The 25,884-nt window shown below is 37.3% G+C and overlaps 1 protein-coding gene across 7 annotated transcripts in view; it reads left to right on the plus strand.

Moving 5' to 3' along the window:
* The window catches only part of ADAMTS20 (ADAM metallopeptidase with thrombospondin type 1 motif 20), a 198,200-nt gene that overhangs the window by 2,145 nt on the left and 170,171 nt on the right, over positions 1–25,884 (plus strand). For all 7 annotated transcript variants that reach the window (XM_007106837.4, XM_028491432.2, XM_055085676.1 and 4 more), the window contains exon 3: positions 15,634–15,796. In XM_007106837.4, the coding sequence (XP_007106899.2) occupies positions 15,634–15,796 (163 nt within the window). The remainder of the gene's footprint in view (positions 1–15,633; positions 15,797–25,884) is intronic.

Raw genomic sequence — 25,884 nt, forward strand, 5'->3', positions numbered from 1 at the left:
CGTCTGGAGCCTGTGCTCCGCAACGGGAGAGGCCACGACAGTGAGAGGCCCTCGTAAAGCAAAAAAAAAAAAAAAAAAAAAAAAAAACAAATAAAATGCACTGCACTTAAAAATGTAGAGCATCTACAAAGATCTGGTGCCAGCAAATGAGAAATGATCATTAGAGTGACAAGAGTAAAAGATGTGGATTTTGTAAAAACCTCATTGCGGAGAGAGGAAATGAAATAAAATATTGGGTTCTATGTGTTTTATTTGTTTCTCTCCCTCTAAAACAGAAGTTCTAAACTTTTTTTTTTTTTTTTTTTTGCCATCAACTTTTCAGCATTCTAGGGGAAACCCAGGGCCTCTTCTCAGCATAATTTAAATGTGTAAAATAGCATACATGTTATTTAATTGGCTTCCTTTTAAATACTAACAGTAATCAAAATGTTACAAGTATTAGAATTTGTGGTGTCATAATACATCCTTCTTTATTAATGCGTTAAATAATATCTATTGGGGAGGGGACTACTTACTTCTATACTTTTGTAGTGGTAATGAGAATAAACAATCCAGATAGTTTTGTATTACATTACATTAGAGTTGAAGTAGCTATTATTTTATTGCCAACAAAGTCACAATGTCTGTGGTTTTACCTACAATCATAATTGAACGAAATGTTACATATCAGAGGTTAGGGAAAATAAAGATGTCTTTCTTATCCAAGATCATGGAACGTCTGGTTGAGAACACTTACATTAAAACATATATGGACTTACTTTATCATTAACTCCTCTGATAAATACGTGTTGAAGAAGAAACAACTAAGGATTTGGCTACAGGATTCTTTCCAAGTATTCTAGCTTTTGTTGGGCAACTTTTAGATGAGTTTCAGAACATCAACATTGTTTACTCTTTGATCAAGTAGAAAATTGATAACAGTTCTCTCTAGGCCAAATGTAATACTTCCTTTCAGGGTAATTGATGTAAGATGTCTTCCTGGGTGTGAGTATTGGTCATTACTAAGTAGATTTGGAACATCTCTTTGTTCTTTTTTCTGCTATTATCTTGATATATATATGTACGTATACATATATATGCCTTGGACAGTTTTCTTTTTGGCTGTAGATAAGTGTAAAATGCAACATCAGAATGGCAGAAACACACTAATATTTACACAGCTATCTACACATCAAAGGAAAGAAAAATATTCTCTTTTCTAGAACCTTTCAAATTGTTTAGTTTGTCTAGAAAATTCTAGATTTACTACCACAAATTTGTCATGGTCAGTATGTTTTCTTGATTTAGTATTTAAGGCATGGAAAAAATTCCAGATGGGAAGCATTATTAGGAGTGATGTTTCTGTTGATTCATAATTTTTGTGTAGTTCAGATTATTATTCAATATCTCCTTTTTGAAATCAGAAAACAGTTGGAAATGTTTTTAAGTCATAACAGGAGTTCATCCTTTCCTGTCACTGTGTCAATTTGGATATAATTGTCAAGTTTTTATGCATTATTAACTTGATTTATGTATGTACTTTGCTTTTGGTAGACTTACTGATATTATCAGAGTTTGATTTAACATCTAAAAACATATTTTCATACCTATGTAACTCAGCTTTATCTCCATTTCTCTGTAAGTGTAGGGCTGCGTTGAGGACATCAGTCACAGCAGAGATAGAAAGTTTCCAGTAATATAGCACGTAACTAGAGTTACCAGGATCTAAAAATCTTTTAGAACTATGATCAGGACCAATTATAAGTCTAAATCACTGATGAGATTAGTGACATTTCTTTGATTTTTCTCCCTTGTGATATTAGTACTATAACGGATATTAGCTGTATATTTATGATTGTTTTATTTCTACCTCGACTCTATCCTTAGCACTCTTTACAATAATAGTTTCATCAAACGGTGGAACTTCTGGTAGGTTTTAGAGTCCATTTATTATTGTATCAGATTCCTTTTTTTTAGTCTCAGATTAATCTTTAGATCCAGATAAAGTTGTGTTACCCACAACCTGGACCAGCTGAATTTTTGCAGATCCTCCTTGATACAATGCCCGAGATGTCAGTAATGCTCACTTCCAGCCCTGCTCCTTCCTAACTCATCTTTGTGACTTTGCATGTGTGCGCCTGTGATGATTCAGCTTTGATTTTTGTCAGTCCATTAAACACTAAAGTTGAGATTTACTGAAGGATTTTTAGAGCCAGTCCTATTGAAGTTCTCTTTTGCTAGTTGCTCTTTGCTTTTAGTTGCTTTTAATCATGAACGGATGTTGTACTTAATCAAATTCTTTTCCTGAATATATTGAATGAGTGTGTGACTTCCTCATTTTTTTTCTGCTAATGTTCATTGTCATGGCTGGATTCAAGCAAATGTTGACTCTTGATGAAAACTGACCTCATACAGGGCAGTAAAGTGTTCTGAGGCCTCTGTATTGTTTGGGAGGAAGGTGGGGAAATCATACTGTCCTCCAGTTCCTCTAGCCTCCGATGTCCTTTGTGCCTCAGTCTCCTTGCATTTTTTTTGGCAACAGCCACTGAATTCTGGGCCTGAGAACTTGTGGCTTTTCTTTGCTCAGTTGGGGCTCACTGACTCTTTCCTACCTGGGCTCTCTCTGTTGCTGCGTATCCCTCTGAGTTCTGGATGCAACACCTATTTGGCTTCTTGTCTGGCTGATGCATGTGCAGCCTTCAACACAGGATCACTTAGCTCCTGCTGCAGTGCTCTCTCCACATAAGGTGGTTTGGTGATGCCATTGGTAATCTTCAGACCCCTCTAAGGCTCTGAGACCCTTCATGGCATATGAAAGTCTAGGGGGACTTGATTCCTCCCTTCGCCAAATTCTGCCACACCTCTTATTTCAGTGAGTGCGTGTGTGTGTGTGAGGGGGGGCTTGTAGAGGCCCCTCCCTTGATTCCCACATAGCGTGCTAAAGCACTTCTCTTGGCAGTCTTCCTAAACTATGTAACATGCCTTCTGCCTCCAGGGCCTTAAACCCCCAGTGGAGAAGTCAGCGCACATACATGTCCGCAGCCGTATCCTTTGCCTCCATCGTTCTTTTCTTCTTGGAATCCACTGAGTTCCCCTTTCACATCTCATTCATTTGAGCTGTTCCCCTTCCATCTTCCCATTTGAGGTAGCATCTACCTTTCCTTTCTCTGGTGGCTACTGAAGAATGGGACTTTTAAAGGAAGGGAATACAAACCAAGTTACTACTTTCCAAATATCTCTGTACATACAACCATTTAAAAAAATTGACATCACAACATACTTATTGATTTCATTCAGTTGCTAGTGTTGCATTAACCTCAAACATATAAACTAACGTTTTCTTTTAATTTCTACAAAGCTACTTTTTTTCCCCACTTCTAGTAGTCTTAGTATTTATGTGTTTTTCTTTTTCACTAAACCACTGAACCATGACTTGTATTGTTTTCTTAAGTGTTTTGGGCCCAAGAACCACAGGGGCTATGAGTCTGCCAGAAATTTTCTTTGTTTCATGTGGGTATAACTTTTGCTTTTCTAATCTTTCCTTCTCTGTAACTTTTCTTTCTTCTAAGTGTAAGTATTTATCACATAATTCAAACATTTCTGATTATTTATTTTGACATTTCTAAAACTATAGTAGATATGAAAATAGAGCCAAATCATAAAATTACCTATATGTAATATAATGACTAATCAAACTCTGTTTTTAGTTCATTGATAAAGTCACAGAATATATAGTTAGTAGGTGTTAATATCTCTAGATTCAACTCTAAACTTTGTTTTCATGGTCATATTATTTATTTTCTCATGATGTTGATACACTCTTGCCAAAGTAGAGGTCAGTATTCCATAAGTTGTAATATTTGGGGCATATCCTTGTCAGAATGGCATGTGTAAATTGTACAGAGGCTATTCCCAGCAACCCCTGGCCCTCTACCAGCTCTCTTACATTACCTGGTGGGTTCCCTTCTTCCAAAGGCCCTCAGGGACTAACCCGACCGCCTAGACAATTAGCTTCACTGTTTCTTGGTGGGATTTGAATCAATGCAGTCTTTTTGGTTGAAAGAAACAGTTTCCAGATGTCATAAAACCAGACATTGCATCTGGCTTATACAGTATTCTCACGGAGTAGCTTGCAGTGGCTGTGTGTACTTTTTTGAAGTTTCTCATGCGAACCATTCTGTGGCATGTCAGGCACTAATGCCCTCTGATGACTGATTATTTAGGTGCTGTAGTACCTCCATGTTCAGACAGGAAATAAATGTATGGAAACTATCTATAGGGTCTTTACCGGCTTTTGTCTTCTTGGAAAACTTTATTTTTTAAAGTTCCTATTTGCTCAGAAGTCACATGGCCTCAGGTCATTACACATGCCATTCTGTATTCATATTTTTTTTGTTGGAAAATTCATAAGGATCCCTTTTAGTTATTCCTATACTTAGTCAAATACTCAAACAACACTAGGGAGAATTTCTTATGTCTCTACCTTTAACATTCGAGTGTTAGCCTAGGTCCTCCACGAAGCAGATGGCAAGGTGGGATTAAATGTGCAAAGAGTTTAATAGGGGAAGTGTCTGTGTTAGAAAAAAGGAGCGAGCAGTGGAGTCTGAAACAGGTGAAGAGAGGATGAAAATGTTGGGTAGAAGCATCCCAGGCTACCGGGCAGTCTAAGCAAGGTTCAGCAAAGCCCTCCTCAAGCCAGATTTGCCTGGGAGAACGGTCCCTTTCCTCCTAAGAATGAGTTTCCTCTTCATATCCTTGCCACACTCAGTTACTGGCTGGAGTGGTGCATGGGAGATACGGCTTGGGGCACAAGCACGGATGGATCTTAAAGCCTGGAGTGGGGGTCCTCGGTCAATTATGCTCAGCATTCTCAGGGCCACCACATAGTGACACCGGGCACACGTACACACACTCAGTGAAAATAGTCTGTTAAATACTGTTAACAGAGGAGTACAAGGAGTGCTGGGTGAACTTTGAGGAAGGAGGGAGTAAGAGTGTTATGAGACCTGGGCTGGAGGAGGCTTCTCAGCTGGACTTTGAGGGATGAATAAACATTTGGGGATGTGAAATTCAAGGGCTTCTTGTGGGTCTCTGCAGCTGAAGAGTAGGGTGGATTAGGAGGTGAGGGTGAAAGGTAAGGTTGAAGTCAGATTAAGGCCTGGAATGTACTGTGAAGGCATGAAGGCTTAGACTATAGATGGTGGGTTAGTTTGATGTGTTGGGAGGGGTCTGCCCTTATGCACCATTGTGCAAGGAGCAGGGGAGGCAGTGAGGCGCTGAGAAGGCCACCGCTGCAGTAAGGAAGCCCACTGTAAAGGTAGGGAATGGGAGCCGCAGGAAGTAATGTGGTTGCGGTGGCGAGAAGAGTTGGGTCCCTGTGGCGGGAAGAGTTGGGTCCCTGTGGAAGGTGCACTATGAGACCAGTGGTTCTCAACTGGGGCAGTTTTGTCCCCTGGGGAACATTTGACAGAGTCTGGGGACACTCGGTTGTCACAGCTGTGACATCTGGCATCTGGTGGGTAGAGGCCAGGGATGTGGCTAAACATCCAACAATGCCCAGAATAACTTCCTACAATGAAGAATTATCAAAATGTCAGTAGTGCTGAAGTTAAGCCACCTTGTAGGAGACCCATTAGAATTTTGGACCAGAAGAGCAGACAACCAAAATGGTTCTAATGATTCTGACTTAAATGACTGAGTGATCCTGTAGCCATTAACCAGGAAAGTTAATAACAGGAGAGGTGGCAAGAAAGAGATACTTATTCTAGAAACATTTGTTTGATTCTATCATAGGTTTACTTTCATCTTCATAGTAGTTTGAATTTATATTTACTCTTCTTTTTGTCTAGAATGTCCTTTGCCTTAAACTCCTACTCATCTTTCCAGATCCATCCTGAGCCTTCCTTTCTTTACCCCATCTTCTCTAGAAAGAGCTGACCAGGTTGTAGACATATATCTTTGTTAAGTAATATTGCTTTATAACATTTTGACAATATATCATGAACATCTTTCCATTATATACCTACAGAGTAGTTCTTTATCATTTCTTACTGTTTTAAATTTCTAATTGTTATAATGACTTTAGGCTTTATGTCTTCGCAGATATTTTAGTAAGAGGATGGCAGAGGCTGTCCTGAGAACCAGTACCTGGATCCCACAGGTCAAAGAAACCTGGCCATTTCTTTGACGGTTCTCTCCACTTTTAGTGAGTTCATGTGACTTCAAACATACCTCAGTGCCTACAAAAAAGAGAAATGTTACAGAATTTACTCCTTGTTAGTGATGTTGCTGGGACACTATTTATGTAGCTGAGTCATTTGGCTGCATGAATCTCGGGTAGATGAGTCCAGAGTCTGTCTTATTTTCTTTTCTTTTTTTTTTTTTTTTAACATCTTTATTGGAGTATAACTGTTTTACAATAGTGTGTTAGTTTCTCCTTTACAACAAAGTGAATCAGTTATACATATACATATGTTCCCATATCTCTGTCTTATTTTCTTGATCCTCATGGGTAGGGACGTGGTGAGAGAGCAGTGTCTTTTTAGGCGAGTATCAGCAATGTTTCCTCTCACGTTTATACTGGAGATCTGGAATTGCCCTGTGGAATGGGGAATAAAGAATGCTACTAGAGGAGAGAGGACTCTCTTTTCAAAAACTTTGCAATGAATCTTCTGCTTTAGGCTTCTGTGGCCAATTACATATTCTTCATATCATCAATTCATTCATTCAATGTGTGCTTATGTATAATACGCTATTTCCTAGGTATGATCAGTGGTGTTATAATGAGGAGCTGTCAGGGGAAAAAATCTTTTGCATTGAACAGAGTACCCTAAAATAAAGATGAATCTCAGAGTTAATCTTCATGATCTTTTATTACATAACACTTACACTCTGCTTAGGGTAAAAAAGGGTAGCTGTAACATTTGTGTTTTTAGTGGAGATTTTTCCATCCTATATCAAAATATACTCACTTTCAAAACAGTTACTGACATCATTTTAACACACATTGTCTTTCTAAGGAAGTTAGGTAGATAGAATTATTTGTTTTGTTTTATAAGTCATGGAACTGAGGCTTGAGATATGAAGTGACTTGCCCAAGCTTCCATGAGTGCAGACCCAGGACTCATACTCAGGCTTTCTTATTACAAATAGCATCAAGCTGATTCTAATATGACATGATTAAAGATTGAGAAACTAAACATTTTAGTCTTCATGGTAGTAATTACCAGTGATTCAGTCCTTAAATGAAAATCCAATTTTATTAATAGTTGAGAGCAATCTGTTACTAAAATAAATTCTCAGTATTGGCTCTAATTAATTGCCTCGTTTAATAGTACCTTTATTTTAAACTAGTTCTGTAGCTGCCAGTGCTAATGTGATAACTGTAAATGATTTGGGAAAAGAGTCCAAATGGTTTACATTTTGTGCTTGTTGTGTTTACCCTTTAATAAAATCTGAGAGTACATTATTGTTTGTGGCTATAATACATGTGTTTGCCATTTTTTAGGGAAAAAATAATATATGAATGAATGTCAAAATACTGAAATAACATTTTGGAAAAACTATTGTATAAAAATTCTCTAAACATAAAAATTTTGACCTATGAGAGTAAATTGGAACCAGTTGCATAATCACTTGCTGCCTTGGCAAATAGAAGATCATTGCTTCAAGTAATTGGGAACCCCTTGCCCAAGTGAAAACTAGTTATGCTACTTTTAATAGTCATCAAAAGAAAGACTTTGGAATTTGATTGGCATTTCTCATGAATCAAATTGCAGTGCTCCTCCGCAGATAGGCAGGTTGCTAAAAATATGACATGATCTAAATATAATTCTACGAACCACCTGTTTTATTAAGTCCTCCAATGCCCTACAAGGTTCCTTTCCAAGTTGAAAAAAAAAATTAAGTGCTTCCTTAGGAGCCTTTAGGCAAAGCTCTAATATTTTTATTTTTTGAAGAGAAAGTCCTCTGCAGTGGGGTGGCTTATAGAAAAAGTGCCGGAAGCAAAATGCTTTTAAGTCCTTCATTGGTAAATACAGGCAAACCCCTTTGAGGACAAATTATTTTTTCTTGAAGTTACTCTTTTAAGCATAAGGTTTTGTTGAAGAAAAGGCCTCTGAGTTATAAAGGCAGTATTATTAGCAGGCTAGAGTGTTCTAACATGACTAAAGAAAGTGCTGATGGACTCGATACAACTATATTCATCTTTCACATGAGAGTGCAGGTTGGACCCATGTGTGGGTTTATTGGAACATTATCATGGAAGTACCCCATAGTCAGATTTGATCCAAAAGGTATATAAAAAAAGTTTTCAAGATATATATATTTACAGTATTGTTTGGGAAGTGTGACATTATTCAACATAGTTTTGGGATGAGTAACAAGCTGCCTCATTCCTATTTGTATCTTTTACCAGGATGCTATCACATTTCTTCTGCTCAGCATGCTTTTTAAAAAAGGTAGAAAGTGATTTTTTCCCATGGGTCCATTTACTCAGGTTTCAAAAGTAGTCTTTGTTACCTCTAAGTATAGTTAATTATTTTTTCTGGGAAAGCAAAGAAAGCTGGAATTTTGGTATGTATTGAAAATAAGTGATTTGTAGTTATATTTGGAAAATAAGCACTGGTAGAATGAATGAAATATGCTAGAGTATAGTATACTAGAAAAGTATCTAAGAAATAGATGAATTCTTTATAAATTTTTCTGTTTTACAGACTAGAATTTCAGTATATCTGATGGAATTTCCTTAATTTTTAGGCAGTGTGTAATCCTAATATACTAGCACATTATGTAACCAAGAGCACCTACACATTTTACTTTTCAGCATTAAAAGAAAATCATGTAACTATATCTCAGACAAGTCCCTAAACTATTGTAACTTAAGAATATTAGAGGAAAAAAAAATGATTACTAAAGGGTATATGGGGGGAATATCAGGTACTTTACCATGTTACAAAAATGTTTATTTCGGGCTTCCCTGGTGGCGCAGTGGTTAAGAATCTGCCTGCCAATGCAGGGGACATGGGCTTGAGCTCTGGTCCGGGAAGATCCCACATGCCGTGGAGCAACTAAGCCCGTGGGCCACAACTACTGAAGCCCGTGTGCCTAGAGCCCGGGCTCCGCAACAAGAGAAACCACCACAATGAGAAGCCCACACACCGCAACGAAGAGTAGCCCCTGCTCGTTGCAACTAGAGAAAGCCCGCGTGAAGTAACGAAGACCCAACACAGCCAAAAATAAAATAAATAGATAAATTTATTTTTAAAAATGTTTATTTCTACAGATATGTGTTGAGTGCCTGCTAGGTCTCAGGCAATGTTTTAGGTTTGGGAACTGTAAAAATAGTAAAGGCTTTGGTACCTTTAAGGAGAGGTTGATGTGGTAATAATTATGAATGTAAAGAAGAATTTCTGACTATATTTGCCCTAATCATTTAAACAGCTTGCAGTGACTACTCAGTTAAAATAGTGATTTACATATACTCTTTACAATGGAATTTAAAGCAACAATTTCAAAGTTATTATCCCTAAATAATTTAAAGATAATTAAGAAATGAAAATGAAGCCTCATTCACTAAAACTGCTTATCATAACATCCATAATTTAGTTATTCATTTCTGAATTGGTTTTTCATGGAAATATGCTTTTCTAAGTGGAAACTTGCCAAGTTTTACATGTAGGTAAATGTACATTTGTGTATTCGGAGGCGTGATGAGTGCTTTCCAGTGTCAAGCATAATGAGTGCAGCCTGCCCCTACCTGTTGAGCTTCTGCTGCGATTCCCCTTGTTGGCAAAGTTTCAGCCTCACTGTTCTCTGTCACTTGAACCTGTCAAGCTTTCCCCCGTCACAGGGCATTTCAGTCACCGCTCTTCTGTTTGCAGTGTTCTCCCAGAGTTTTCCATGGCTACCCCCTCATTATTCTAGCCTCAGCCTAGAGTGCATCCCCCCACCCTCTGGGATTCTCTGTCTCCTTGCCTTATTTTCTTTATTGTACTTGTTACCACCAGGCATATTCCATTTTTATTATCTGTCTTTTCCCATATAAGTATGAATTCTTTGAAGGCAGGGATTTCATCATGCTCACCTCTGTATCTCTAGCCCCTAGAACTCTGCCTGCTCATTAAATATTTGTCAGCTGTCTTGTAGGGTTTATCAGAATTGGTGTATGGTCACTAGCACAGTGCATTGGGTTAAGGCACGAACTGTGGAGCCAGCCTAACTGGGTTCACATCTTGGTCCTGTCACTTACTAGGTGTAAGACTTAGACAAGGTACTTAACCTCACTGTTCCTCATTCGTCTCACCTGTAAAGTGGGGAAAATAATAACTTACCTCAGTTATTATTAGGTGGAAATAAATTATAAGCGTATATGAATGTCTGCTGTATAGATCCGAGTTAGCTATTGAAATTATGATAAATGCCTACCCTCGATGATTTAGTCTCACCAAACTAGAGAAAGAGATTTATCGATCAGAGCTGACCGTTTGAGGGATTCTTTCCACTCTTTGGACTACCAGTGGGTGCAAGTTCTTTCTGTTTCATCCCTTGCCATCTTAACAGCTACACAAAGATATTATTTAATCTTCTGAAGTTATCACTTTGACTCTCCTTCCTCCTCCCATTTCTCTTCAAACCTGTTGATAATTCACCAATGGAGCCCTTCTCAATGTTTTCAAGTGCCTAAGATAAATTACAAAATAAACCAATTTTATTGAAATACAGTTATCAGGATATTAAAAATAGTTATGTAAAATTTTACCTATTACCACATTAAATAAGATCTAATGGCAGGTCTAATAACACAGTTGTTGAGCATAAACAATATTTTGAGATCTCAAACATCTTCATGTGATGAAAATATCTGCTCTCCACTGGCAACATCACTGGGATTTGTTTCCTACATTCACAGTTGAAGAAAATTCTAACTTTCAGTTATAGGTTCATGGTAATAAAAATGCAATTTTTTTCTCACCTGCTTATGGACTCTTTTTATTATAACATCCCTACATTCAAGAGTTCATATTCTAGCTCCAGCTTGCATGTCCAGATTTGTCCTACTTCTTTCTGCTCAACATAAGTTGAGTTTACAAAAAGTAGGAAATAATCTCTTTCTTGGTTTAACAGATATTTACTGTGTACCACGCTGGCTGTGTGTCAGGTACTGTATAAGGCAATGTGAATTCAGGGCTAGGTCTCTTCCTGTATGAAGCCTGTCTAGTGAGGGAGAACAGTTATAAATAGCAAACGAATATATAAATACAACATTGTAAGTGCTCTGAAGAAATCAAACAGTAGTAAACTCTAAAAAAGTAATATATTTTCGGGATTAGGGGAAGGGGTGTGGTTACCTAGTTAGCTGGTAAAGGAAAAACTTTCTGGGTAGTTGCTATTTGAAGCTGAGACTTGAACGATGAGATGGAGTCCACCAGGCAGAGGGCTGTGGCAGGAATACGAGGTGAAGGGTGGGAATTGAGAACAGTGTATATGAAGTACCTGAAGTGAAAAGGATGCTATACCTAGTCCATCCTGAATCCATCTGCTTTCTACCACCTCTACCTGTACTGTTTCTAACGAATCCTTCTAGCATTTCTTTAGTAGCAACCAGGCAAATAGAAATATTTAGTTTTTTATCCTTCCTTTATTACACAAATGGTAGTATACTATACATCCTGTTTTACAGTTTTATATTTTGGTATAATAATTGTATTGGAGGTCTTTCCATATCACTACATAAAATGTTTATTCTTTTTTGTCTATAACAACAAGATATTCCATTATATGGTTATACCATAGTTTATATAAATATACTTTAACAGTGGACTTTTGAATTGGTTCCATTATTTTGCTGTTAAAAACAGTGCTGTAGTTAGTAACCTTAATTATGTTAGCTTAACATGTGTGGAAATGTACAGTATCTGTAGGATAAATTTTCAAAAGGGAAATTGCTGTGTTAAAGAACAAACATTTGTAATTGCCATAGATATTGCTAAATGCTTTGCATTGTGATTGCACTAATTTACATTTTCAACAGCTGTGTATCAGAGTGCCCATTTTTCCACAGCCACATTTGAAGTATGTTATAAAACTTTTAGAATTTTGCCAGTCTCATAGGTGAAAATGGTTTCTCAGTTTAGTATTAATTTCTGTTCTTCCTGAGTGAAGTTTAACATTTTTTAATGGGTTTTGAGTCATGGTTAGAATGACCTTCCCTATTCCAAAATTAAAGGGGCATTCTCTCATGTTACCTTCTAGTGCTGTTACAGTTTTATTTCAAAAGTTTACATCACTGACCCTTTGGAATTTATTCTGTGTGGGATGTATCCAAATTATTTTGTCCAGATGTCTGCCCACATGTCACAATCTATTTATTAAATATACTCTTTCCTCATTGATTTGAGATGCAGTCTATATACTAATAATACTAAGTCCTATGGTTTAGGATTTATTGCTTGCCTTTCTTTTCAGTTCATTGGTCCGTTGGTCTCATATGCCAGCATTGGAGTATTTAACTAATGTGGCTTTATAATATTTTAATATCTTGTGGGCCTCGTCCCACCTCACTGTTTTCTTATAATTATCTTGGTTATTTCTTTTTTCTGTATGTACTTTGGAAGCAGTTTACATGTTAAAAAATCTGTTGGTATTTTTTTGAGATCTTGTTATATTGAGGAACGTGGCAAGTGGTTTCTAAGTTCTCTTCCTTTGTTCTCCAGTAGGCCTTTGACATTTTATAGGAATCTGACAAATTTGTTTTATTCCTGGGCATTTAACCTTTTTTTTGTAAATTGGATTGCTTCTTCCATAGTATCTTCTCACTGTTTTTTATACACATGAATATTATTGAAGCCTGTGTATTTTCTCAGTGAATTCACTTAGTTTTTATAGTAGTTTTTCAGTTAGTTCTTATTTGTTAAGGTATACACTGATGTTACCTATGAAGATGAAAGTTTTAACTCTTCCTTTCCAATTTTATGTTTCTAATCTTTTATCTAATTCTGTTGTCTAGGACAGTTGATACTGGGCATCCTTATATTCCTGAACTAAGTGGGAATGCTTTGCATGTATCTTTGTTTTGCATGATACTGTCTTTGGGCTGTGATAGAGTTTATCTTGTTAAGGGAGCATCTACTATTTATATTTTACTGATTTTTTTTTTTAATTTTATTTATTTATTTTTGGCTACATTGGGTGTTCGTTGCTGCACGCAGCCCTTCTCTAGTTGCAGCAAGCAGGGGCTACTCTTTGTTGCAGTGCGGTGCAATATTGCGGTGGCTTCTCTTGTTGTGAAGCATGGGCTCTAGGTGTGCAGGCTCCAGTAGTTGTGGCACTCGAGCTCAGTAATTGTGGCTCATGAGCTCTAGAGCGCAGGCTCAGTAGTTGTGGCACATGGGCTTAGTTGCTCCACGGCATATGGGATCTTCCCAGACCAGGGCTTGAACACGTGTCCCCTGCATTGGTAAGCAGATTCTTAACCACTGCACCACCAGGGAAACCCCTACTGATGTTTTTAAGATCAAGAATGTTTGGTGATTTTTTTCAAAAGGCATGTGATTTTTTTCCCTTTTGTGTAAGTGGTTATGATGAATTAAGATTTCCAATTTTGAGCCATAGTTACATTCTTATGATAAACTCCATCTCATCATGTATTTTTCACACATTACTGACTTTTGTTCATTAATACAGTTTCGGACTTTTAGCTTGATATTCATATGTGAGCTTGTCCTGTATTTGTTTTGTTTTTCTGGGTTGTTGTTTTGTTTTGTGCTGTCTTTACCAGGCTTTGCTATATGTTTGCACTAGCTTCATAAAAATAACTTGGAATTTTTTTCATTTTTGGGAACAGTTCAAATAACAATGGAATTATCTGCTCTTTCAAGGTTTGGTGGAATTCCTCTATGAAATCATCAAGGCCAGGAGTTTTTGTGATGTAACTCTGACATCTTTTTCTATTGTTTGGTAGAAAAGGGGTCTGTTTGGATTTTTAACATTTCTGACGTCATTTTGGTAAATAATATTTTCCCAGAAAACTATCTCTAGCATAAGTTCTCCCTCTCACTGTCTGTTTTTCTGCTTTCCTCAGGCATTCGCATCTTGTAATCTTTCTCTTCCAACTGCTATACCATCACTGTCACCATAATTCAGGTTTTGTTACCTCTCTTCTGGGCTATAGCCTCTATCTTATAACTGCTAGTATTCTACCATACATTGTCACTAGATTAAATTCCATGTCTTACAGTCCTATTCATTCCTTTAATATATGTTATCCAATATCCGCTATGTGGTAGGCATGACAGGCATGCAGAGAAGAATACAGGCAAAGCTGAACTCTCATGGACTTATATTTTAGTGGATGGTATCAGACAAGAAACAAATATAAATAATAATCTATCAGGTAGTGATAAGCATTATGGAGAAAAATGAAACTGGATAGTGGGGATAGACATAGGAGGCCGGGTAACATTTTTAAATAGGGTCATGAATGTTGAGTAGGGACCTGAAACAAGTGATAGTGGGAGCGAGCAGGGAAAAGTGGCAGGTTTAGAAAGTGCAAAGGTCCTGAGGTGAGAGAATATTTGTCATGTTTGAGGAATAGCAAAAGACATCAGGAATGGAGCTGTAGAATGAGCCAAGAAGAATGAGCCAATGGGAGAAGGTGAAGTCAGAACTCTTGGTCATCTGTGTGCTTGGAGGGACCGGGTGGTGCAAAGGGGTGGGCAGATCACGTGGGACATTGTGGACCATGGTAAGGAATTTGAACCTTACTGAATGACGTGAAAAGTCATGTTACTTTTTTTTGTTTGTTTGTTTGATTTGAGAGCAACGTGATCTAGCCTTAAAAATTACTGTGACTCCTCTGTAGAGACAATAGAGGGCTGTTGATTTGGTTCAGAAAGGAGAGAAAGTTAGGTTAGATCATGGGTGTAGTGATAAAATTTGGGAAAAGTGGTTGGATTTCAGTTATACCTTGAAGGTTGAGCCGTTTACATTTGCAGATGAATTGAATGTGGGATTTGAGAGAGACCCATCCTTGGTTTCTCTCTAAGGATTTTTGTCCTAAGCTATCTGAATAATACTGTTGCCATTTACTGAAAGAGGGAGCATTGAAGAAATAGCAGGTTTGGACTGAAAAGAAAGAGTTTGGCTTCGGACATGTTGAGGTTGAGAATGCTACTAGGAAGTGTCAAAAAGCAAGTTGGATGTTGGATTCTGGAATTCAGGAAAACTCTTCAATGACTCCCCATTGCTTACAAATTCTAAATTGCTAGCATCACATTCAAGATCTTTTATCTGACCCCAGCCTTCCTTTTAAGTCTTGTCTCACTCTATTACCTTACATAGACCAAGCCAAAGAGGCTTTCTTGCTTCTAGAATGTGCTAAGCTTTTGGCCATTTTAATGCCTTTGCCTATGCTAGTCTTTATACCTGGAATACCTGTCATTTCACCTTGGTTTATTGGAATATTATCCAGTCTCCATGACTTTATACATAAGAGGGAGAAGTGAGCCAGGAAAGAAGCATTATGTTTAGTTGATGGCATTTAGTGAATGAACTCCTGGCTTTCTTGTTTCTGTGCTCTCATTTTAACCTGTGGCACAGCGTGCTTTCTCTGCTTAGTGACAGAAGAAAATTAATTTTTATTTTCTTTATTTCCAGATGGGAACATTTAAAGCACATGATGGTGAATATTTCTTAGAACCTATAATGAAGGCAGATGGGAGTGAACATGAAGATGATCATAACAAGCCACATCTTATATACAGACAGGAATTAAAGAGGAACTATTTTCTGCAGTCTCACAAGCCTTGTGAAGTTTCAGGTAAACTATGAAGTAAAACTCTTTACAGTAAACATATGATACTATTTAAATCTTTTTCAGGTTAGAATTTACATATTTTCCTTAAATATTGATATATATGATATTTTAAATAAATTTTCTTGACCTGTAAGGATCCATTAGAAATTATCTGTAGGCAATTTTGTTGTAGACTAAATTTGAATCCAAAAATGTGTTCAGTAGAATTGACCCTTGAACAGCATGGTGGATAAGGGCACTGACGCCTACACAGTTGAAAATACATGTATAACTTTACAGTCAGCCCTCCTGATATTCAGTTCTCCATCCATGGATTCAAACAACCATGATCGTGTAGTACTGTAGTACAAATTGAGTGAAAAAAACATAAGTGGACCCTTGCAATTCTAACCCGTGTTGTTCAAGGGTCCACTGTATACGAGATTTGTAGCAAAGAATCAGAAAACTTTTATTTCAGTCTGTTAGTCACAGTAGTATGATTTCTCTCAGCAGAATTTTACATGATTAAAAAAACTGAACCTAAGTAACAATAACATATTGCTAGATTTTGCATGCTTTTAAATTTGCATGAAGGAAGCATTGCAGATCGTTTTCTGGGACTTTTTTGCTTAGTATTGTTTCTGAGGTTCATCCACGTGGGTACATGTAGCAGCTGTTCATTTTCATTGCTGAGTATATCACAGTTCACATATCCATTTTCCTGTTGATGAGCTTTTGGGTTATTTGCAGTTTTTTGCTATTATAAACAATGCTTCTGTGAAATTTTTTGTCCTCATCTCCTGTGTTTGAGTTTTTCCAAAGTATACACATAGATACTAGAGAATTCCACATTGTTTTGCAAAGTAGTTTTTATCAGTTTATATTTTCAGCAATATATGAGAGCGATGTGTCTTTTTTCATTATTTCCTATAAAATTCAGACTAATGATTTATCATAGATTAGAATCTAGGAATTGCCAGTTTCTATAAAGTGTAAGTCTGTTGCTAGTAGAATACTTGTACATTGCATAGAAGTTGTATTAAGAGTTGTGTCCATATATGTACATGAATCTTCACTGTATCATTTTGTCACTCTGTCACTCTATGAAGAATGGAGAAAAGCACCTGCAGTTATCATCAAAGTACAAAATCTGGACAAAAGAGTGGGATTAGAAAGGATTTATTTGAGATTGTAGGTGTCCATAAACTATAGTTCCAAACACTGCGATGCCATCTGTTTTGGGATATAATGATATGTAGGCCTTTGAAGGTTTTCCCTGGGAATGCACTTCTTAACCTTTGCTATTATAAGAGTGCCATTTTGGAGTGGTTCTCACTGTGTCTAAGGCCGTGTTTTAAATCTATTGACACAATAGATGCCTTTCTTATGCTTTTAATATGAGCATAAGGGTTTCATTTTTGTGGCTTCAAAGAAAACACAAATGGGTACAGCTCCACAATAGAATTCTACAGAAGGCAGCTTATGCTTGTTCTGATCTACCATTCAGGAGCAGCTTGTTTAATGAATTGTTTAGCTTCTTAAGAAGAAAGCCACCAAGTAGACACTCTGAATGCATAAATGTTTCACATAATGATATGCAAGGTTTTGCATTCACAATCAGTGTTCATTATCAGAAAGAGAATGGTTCAAGAAAAGCCAGGCCCTTTTGTTTAAAAAAACAAAAAACTTATACTAAGTTAGATTTATTATAAAGCTACAAATAACAAGCAAGTAGAAAGCTATGGGATTTACTTTTAATCATGATATTATTTCCCACAACGTTTATCTACTAAAATGTTAAAAGTAGTATCATTCTTTTCAGTTCTTAAATTACCTACATTTTTAGGTATAATTAACATGCATATTTTTAATCACTAAAAAAGGCAATCAATTAGTGGCCTAAATACTTACCTGTTAATCATCATCTTGTTAGTAAAAATGAAGAGTTATAAATGTAAGTAGTAAAATGTTATCAAAGGCTTTTTTCTTCTTCCCCAGTTCACACATTGTTGTTCAGAAATACTTGCAGAATCTTACATATTCTAAAGGTAAACCTTCATTCAGGAGAATTCTTCAAATAGGTAGGCCTAAAGATTTAGCGCATGAACCAAAAGGATTAATTGGAAAAGGAAAGGTCATTTTCCCCCCATATTTCTATTGATTTTAATTCATTACAACCCTAAAATGTTGTAATTCATAGTGACTTCAGCCTTGATGAATTAGATTAAGTTGTTTTTAACATCAGATTTCACCATGTGCCTTGAGGCCATACGAATTATATTTGGTAGCCAAACCTAAGCCTTTGTGGATGCCAGGTTCCCAGGTAGACATCAGACTTAGTCTAAGTAAAATCCAGTGGAAATGGCAAAACAAGCCTATAAAACCCATGAAATGAACAAACAACCACATAGTAACAAAATTAAAACCCAAGGGAGAGCGAAGCCCTGAAAAGCCTGATGGGAATGAAAATAAACCTCTGGATTCTGTTAAGTGTGGTTCTGCCGTTGTTTATCCTCCAAGGCGGATCAGAGCTCCTCTGTGTTCTTCAGGGGACCCGGTGAGCCTTGCTCCCTTTCTCCCATTGCAAATTTATTCATTGAGTCCTTAATAAATATAAAGGAGGGAACTGGGTAAGACTTGAGTGTTTCTCTTCATTTAGGTTCTCCAAGCCCAATGGGTACAAAAGAACACAAAAACAGAAAAATTGCAAAACTGAGCGGAGGCTGCCCTACCTGTGTTAGGAGCAGATCAAGCGGCTGAGCAACAAAAATTGCCCTGGGTTTCACCAAGGAGGTGACATTTAAACCATTTAATCTTCACCGTGAAGGATTTATCGGTATTTTCTAAGAAAAAAAAAAAAAGGAGGATGGGCTTATATTAAAACATCTGCGGGATTTGTTTTAGCTAAGTATGCTAAGAAGATAGACATAGAGATAACTGCCTTTGAAAGAAGAGTTTATTACTTACAGTCCCCAAGAGATGGGGACATGCCCCACTGGGTCTCATGGGGAAGCACCCAGCTTGGTCAGGAGGTGAAGGAGGGAGGGAAAAGCATGGGCAAAGGCTTTGTTTCTGCAGTGATGGGAAGTTGTTACACAGGGTGTCTCCTGTTGGGCAGGAAGTGAAACACTGATCACAATTTGTGGTTGGAAGCTTTGTAATACGGTTTCAGTGTGCTTGTTGAAAGCTGGACTGTGGCGGACATAAAAACATCTTTGGCTGTTAGTTTGGTCCTGTGATTAATGCCAACTCATCAGTTACAAAAACTACAGCAGTTGGTAAGGACAGACCTCTAGATAAGGGGGAATAATATTTGTGTCTTCAGCTTCCTGACGTATGTGAAGCAGACTGTAAGAGGTAAGGGAAGATGAGGCCGTGAAGGCACACAGGCTGACGGAAAGGGCTCCAAGGGTCTTGTAGGCTATTCCATAAGCCCTGGGGAAATGAAGAACTTCCAAAACAGAGACATCCTCTCTTATAACGTATTACTCAGCTGGCAGATTATTTTTAAAGATAACTTTGGATTTGAATAAGAAAAGACTGAAGGCGGAAAGACCGCATCCAAGAAAGCAGCTATCTTGTCAACAAAGGACGTGTCAAACAAGTAAAGTGCCCATAAAGAATAAATTAAAGATGATTTCCTTAAAGCATTGCCTTCAATTTTGATGATATGGTAAAGATTTTTTTTGTGTGTGAGTGATCAATTTGGATATTTCTGTGAATGTCTGAGAATTGTCTTCTTAATAAAATTATATTTAGATATAGATTACTTCCCTTTCCTTTAAAGATAATTAATCAGCATGTGTTTGGGGAAACCCAGAGGTCTTTAGTGTCAGCAGAAGCCACGGTTCACTTAGTAAGCTGGGACTCAGGGAACAGAGTTCTACTTCTGGCTCTCTAACTGACTTTGAGACCTTAACCTCTCTGGGTCTTAACCTTGAGTAGGTAGTGAATGGCTAATGAATTTAATGGTTCCTATTTAAGACAAGTTTAGGAGTTTCTATCTTAGATACCTCACAGATACAGGAACGCAGTTACCAGAAATGAGTGAAGTGAGGTGTCATTAGGACACTGAGGTGTCCTTAGGGCAGTGGAATAGACATGCTTCTTGCAAAAGGTGCATCGGAAGTGTGGGACCATTATTACCAGATCCTTTGTATCTTACAGAGAAGCTGAAAATCTAAGATTTTTTTTAAGTGGGGGAAAAAGTTAGAAACATGAGAGCTGAATTTGGCCCGTTGGCTGCCAGTTTGCAACCTTTTAATGATTTCTAAGGTTCCTGACATTTATAACATTTTATAAATTTGTGGGTAGAGAAGGAGGTACCATTAATCTAGGAAGAGAGGATTGTAAATATGGCCATGACAATGGCCAATATTTTGAACTAATAACTTGTTAATGGTATTTTTAAGAGTCAGCTCAAGCTTCTAAATATTTATAGAAATGATTATAGAGATGTGACTCATTTGCCCACCCTTTATTAAAACTACTTTCTCAAAGATCTCTTATGAGCTTCTACTTGCCAAAAGCAGTCATCTCTCTCAGGCTTACTGTTACGTCATTTGGGGGGATTATTTCTCACTCTTGATCAACTTTGGCTTCTCAGACACACTTTGCGTCCATCTTTGCTGCTTTTCTTTCTTACCTTTCTTCCCATTTCAGTTCCTGGTTGTTGTCACTTTACCATCTTCTAAGTTAAACATTGTTTAAAAGTGCTCTTCTTGGCCACCAGTTTACATCATTTCTTATATAGTCTGTGATTTTTTTGTACTTCTCTAATTTTAACTACTAACTTAAATGTTAGAGAACTTAAAAATGTTTATATTCAGCTTGTCTTGAGGTGAAATCTCAGGTTTACAACTGCCTCATGCTGATGTTTTCTTGGATGTCCCAGTGGCATCTTAGACTCAATACATCTAAATCCTAAGCCATTCTCTCTTCTATCTCGCTGTTCGCCTACACCCCCAAAAGAAGCCTGTATTCTTTTGGTGTCCAAATTTATGTCTAAATCAAGCACATGCTGTAGTGGAAACTTAACAAGTATTGCTTTATAAAGCCTTATTCAATTAACTAGAAAAGACTGATTTATATTTGAATAACAAATTATTTGCCCCACCCACTCAGGTTTTCCTGTTTTGCTTTATTTGTTCATCAGTATTCTAAAGTGCATGAAAGTAGTTTATTATTTTCCCAAGTGGCTATTCTTCAGTCTTATTGTACTAGTAGTGTTCTTAAGTTAAATTTCATCCCAAACCAAAGAAATATCCTAAACTGTGAAATTTGACCTATTAAGATTTTGAGACTGTGAATGCTATGGAATAGAAGATACATATATATGGTTCTGTGCTTTTCAAAGCACTCTTCATAGTCATATGTCACTGATCCTTAGAGTAATTCTGAGCTATAATCATCCTCAACATATGCATGTTTTCTGTGAGGGGAAGACCTTGTGGTGCTGTGACAATTGTTTGTCCACACGTACAGGGTTGTTTTATTAGCTGACCTGTTTTACCAGTTGTGTGCTCTGCTTTGCCATAATTGTGAAATGTGCGTGTGTTTAAGAATGCATTCCAAAGAGAAGAATCAGTCTGCTATACTTGACGCTTATTTTGTGTTGCATTATTAGGCCTGTGGTAATTCCCAGAGCTTTGAAGTCCTATTTTATTTGTGAAGTCTTGTATTATCTAGTTTTACTTATAGTGAAGTTACTGATTCCCACATTGGGTGACTTGTGTGAAATGGGCAAATGAGGAAGGGAACCAATATGTTAGGAACCAGAAGGTATGTTTATCCAGTCTGTCAGGTGTATTTTGAAATGTATATATCACGATAGGTAACTGAAATCCTCTATATTTTAACTGTGGTAACAATAGTTCTTTCCAGGAAAGACTACCCGAAAACTACATACTCTTCAGAATTAATCAGTTTTTTAAAATCTTCCTTTCTCTGTATTGGGATTACATATTTCATACTATATCCTTAAACTGGAGAATGTCTTGCTGGTAGAAATAATGATTCATTCTTCTACTTTTGAAGCATAGTTTTTTTTCTTGATGTTGTTTCTGTACTAGCTTGGGAATGAATAGGGAGAATTGTGAATCTTGAGGTAGAAGAGAAACTATTATAGTTATAACCCCTGATTGGAGAGTAAGCTACATCAGAGTCTTAAATATAATAGTGCCAAACCACTTCTCATATTTCTGTTAAGATTTGATTACATCTCACTGTAAAATTTGAGCTTCTTGTTTGTTTCTAGGAATCCTGATGTCAACTTGTTCTGGTTCATGTGTTCATGAAATCTACTGTTGAGGTGGGAATGAGATTATTAATCCTTCTTTGAAATGTACTGTGCATGTGTGTTTCTCTTCCACCTCCATTAAGAACTTTTCCGTCTTTGCTTTAGATTGGTCTACTTCTTGTTTTGAAATTCCTTGTAGAGATTTTAGTCACTTTGCAACTTGGTAAAATTTCTATGTGTTTTAACTTGACAGTAATATAAGCCTCACTGCTAGAATTGGATACATCTCCATTTTCCCTTTCTTACAGCAGTGCTTGTTCTTCAGTGATCTGTCTACCACCTTGTATTTTCTTTGGCTTCTTTCATACTTAATCACATGTTCTTTAAAAAGTTTTCTCCTTAATGTTTCCTCTACAATGAGATGTGTCTCCTCAGATTTTTTTTTTAAATCCCTTTGCTCTAAGTAGAAGTTTATTTAGATGCTCTTCACTTACAGAGATAAAAATGTGAATGGAGTCATTAGTTTTTAGCTCTTTTACTAATTGTATCTTATTACAGGTTCTTGCTTTACTAAAAATTGCTATTCATTTTACTTATAATTAGCACCTTATTCATTCTCCCGTGGTTAATGTACCTACTCATGATTTTGTAAGACTAAGAACACAGGCTTTTGAATGTCCCATAGAATGTCTCACAATTTAGGGGCTACTCTATTTATTCTGCACATAATTAACACTGTCTTGCATTGTTTTAAAATTTCTTATGTGCTCTGTTATCCTACCTCTCAGTTTTAAGATCTTTGTTTATGCTCCTTAAAGTAAAAGGTTACATTTTATGTCCTTATTTACATTCCTCACAGTAACTAATACTATTGAAATATGTTATGCATATAATAAATGCTGTGTAAATAGTTGAGGAATTGTTAGTACTAAAATAACCGCTTACAGGTAGGTGTGTAAGATGAGGTTCATTCAGAATATGATTTGGGGCCTCATAGAAAGAGAACCTAACTCAGATATGGAAGTCATAGAAGCTTACTGGAGAAAATAACTCATTATCTGAGACTCAAAAGAAGAGTAGGGATTAGTCAGGGAGAGAGTGAGAAGTATTTCATATGGAAGCAACAGCATGTATAAACACCTGGAGATGAGGCAGTACTAGAACCATGTGGGAACTAAAAGTAATTAGTAAAAACTGTGGGATGCCAGGAGACGGTGAGATGACCTGATGCTGGGGAGGTCAGCAGGGGAAAGCTCGTGAAGGTCAGCGTAAACCTGGATTAGGTGTTTGGGCTTTAACTCAACACCCATCCAGTAGATATTGGGAGTCGTCTCCCCCAGTACTTCAAAGTTCCTGGTATAGGGTCTGATTATTTTGTTTGACCTGACTTTGCCTGAGTTAATTGCTGTTATGGAGACAGAGCTGTAATCAGCCACACCCACCCTGCTGGTGGGGTCAGATCACTGTAACTGGAACTATAGACTAAGTGGATGGACAGGGATAGATACCCAAAGAGAAACTGGGGACTGTTCTAAGAAGTTAGGTGAATAAATGCTGGGTAGAGAAAACCACAGCATGCAGAAACACAGGATGGACAGTTGTGATACTGGGGTTAGAAAAATTGTGTTTAAAGTGCTTTTGAGCACTGCAAAAGGAGATGACAACAATTGATAAGTACAGAATGAAGGGGTTATTTCTGACATTAATAGGTTAGTAGCTGAACTTCATGTTGAAAGACATAGAATGGGTAGAGGACTGAGTTATTAATAGCTAAAATGCAGGCTATGGTACAAGAAAGAGAAATGGTAATATTATTCTTGGTGTAACACTGTCCAGAATTTTCAGTTAACTCATTTTTTCCGCTGTCAGAAAATTCAATAATTTCACATATATTCTAGCAAACTTGGATTATCTGACCACACCTCTGTTTTTTATTTTGGGGTTGGAGAGAATGCAAATAGAAAGACTAAGCTAATATTCAGGTTGTGACTTTCAAAATTTGTGCAACAAGAAAATAGAAGACATTTCTGAATTCTTTATCTTTTACTGTAGTAGTATATCCACTGCTAGCCCTAGAGGGCTCGGTTTATAGTTCAGCTGGAAAGAGAAAATGTATGGTGTAGGGTCAATAAATAAAAAGCCTGCCCTTTCTGTTTCCCATCTCGTGGTGTGCCAGGAGAAGAAAGGACAATGAAAAAGCAAGAAGAGTGTAGTGGTGAAGTGTGTGTGGGCAGGTTTTCCCTGCTCCACGTTCTGGGGTGGGATTGAATTTTAATAAGTGGAGAAGAAGGCTGACTGCTAAGAGGAGACTCTGGTCCTTGTTCTACATCAATAACTCTGTGGGATGAGGTCTCAATTTTACCCTAACATGGGTTTGTTGATTCATTTGTTCATTCATTTATAAAATATGTATTGAGTACTTCCTTCACTGAAGCTACAAAGGTGCTAGGGTTGCATAACACGTACCATGACCAGCCTGTACAAGTACAGTTGCTGTGAGGGAGGGGGAGACGGTAGTAGGAGATGAAGTCAGCGTGGTAGTGGAAGGCTAGATCCTATAGTTGTAGGTGGATCCAGGTTGTGGGGCCTGAAGATTAAACAAAGGGCGGGGGGGCTTCTTTAAGAAAAATAATAGAGAAATTATGAATACAAAATTTCTAGGGTTCCTTCAACGTATTTGAAAGGGACTTTGTAAGTGAGAGATCAGAAGTTAACCTGTTTTAGGTTCATGGTGAATCCACCTCAACCCATAGGACACTGTAAGTCACAGTAATGGCTTTGGCTATAACTTTAACACTGGAAAGCACTGTAGGAGTTTGAATATAGGAGTGACCTGATCAGCCTACATTTTAAAGGGATCACTCAGATTGTTGTAAGGAATGCTGTAAGGCTAGCAGAAGGGCAGAAGCAAAGAGGGTTAGAGGCTTTTGCAGTAATCATGTTGATAAATGATGTCTTGAATTAGGGTGATAGCCATGAAGTTAGTGAGAAGTGGCCACATACTCTGTACATTTTAATTAATTAATTTATTTATTAAACATCTTTATTGGAGTACAATTGCTTTACAATGGTGTGTTAGTTTTTGCTTTATAACAAAGTGAATCAGCTATACATATACATATATCCCCATATCCCCTCCCTCTTGCGTCTCCCTCCCTCCCACCCTCTCTATCCCACCCCTCTAGGTGGTCACAAAGCACCGAGCTGATCTCCCTGTGTTATGCGGCTGCTTCCCACTAGCCATCGATTTTACATTTGGTAGTGAAAATATGTCCATGCCACTCTCACTTTCTCCCAGCTTGCCCTTCCCACTCCGCGTGTCCTCAAGTCCATTCCCTAGTAGGTCTGCGTCTTTATTCCCATCCTGCCCCTAGGTTCTTCAGGACCATTTTTTTTTTTTTTAGATTCCATATATATATATGTGTTAGCATACGGTATTTGTTTTTCTCTTTTTGACATAACTTCACTCTGTATGACAGATTTCTCCACACCCTCTCCAGCATTTATTGTTTGTAGATTCTTTGATGATAGCCATTCTGACTGGTGTGAGATGATATCTCATTAAGTTTCGATTTGCATTTCTCTAATGATTAATGCTGTTGAACATTCTTTCATCTGTTTGTTGGCAATCTGTATATCTTCTTTGGAGAAATGTCTGTTTATGTCTTCTGCCCATTTTTGGATTGGGTTGTTTGTTGTTTTGATATTGAGCTGAATGAGCTGCTTGTAAATTTTGGAGATTAATCCTTTGTCAGTTGCTTCATTTGCAACTATTTTCTCCCATTCTGAGGGTTGTCTTTTCATCTTGTTTATGGTTTCCTTTGCCATGCAAAAGCTTTTAAGTTTCATTAGGTCCCATTTGTTTATTTTTGTT

This window comes from Physeter macrocephalus, chromosome 6, assembly GCF_002837175.3.
Source record: "Physeter macrocephalus isolate SW-GA chromosome 6, ASM283717v5, whole genome shotgun sequence".
NCBI classification, from domain to species: domain Eukaryota; kingdom Metazoa; phylum Chordata; class Mammalia; order Artiodactyla; family Physeteridae; genus Physeter; species Physeter macrocephalus.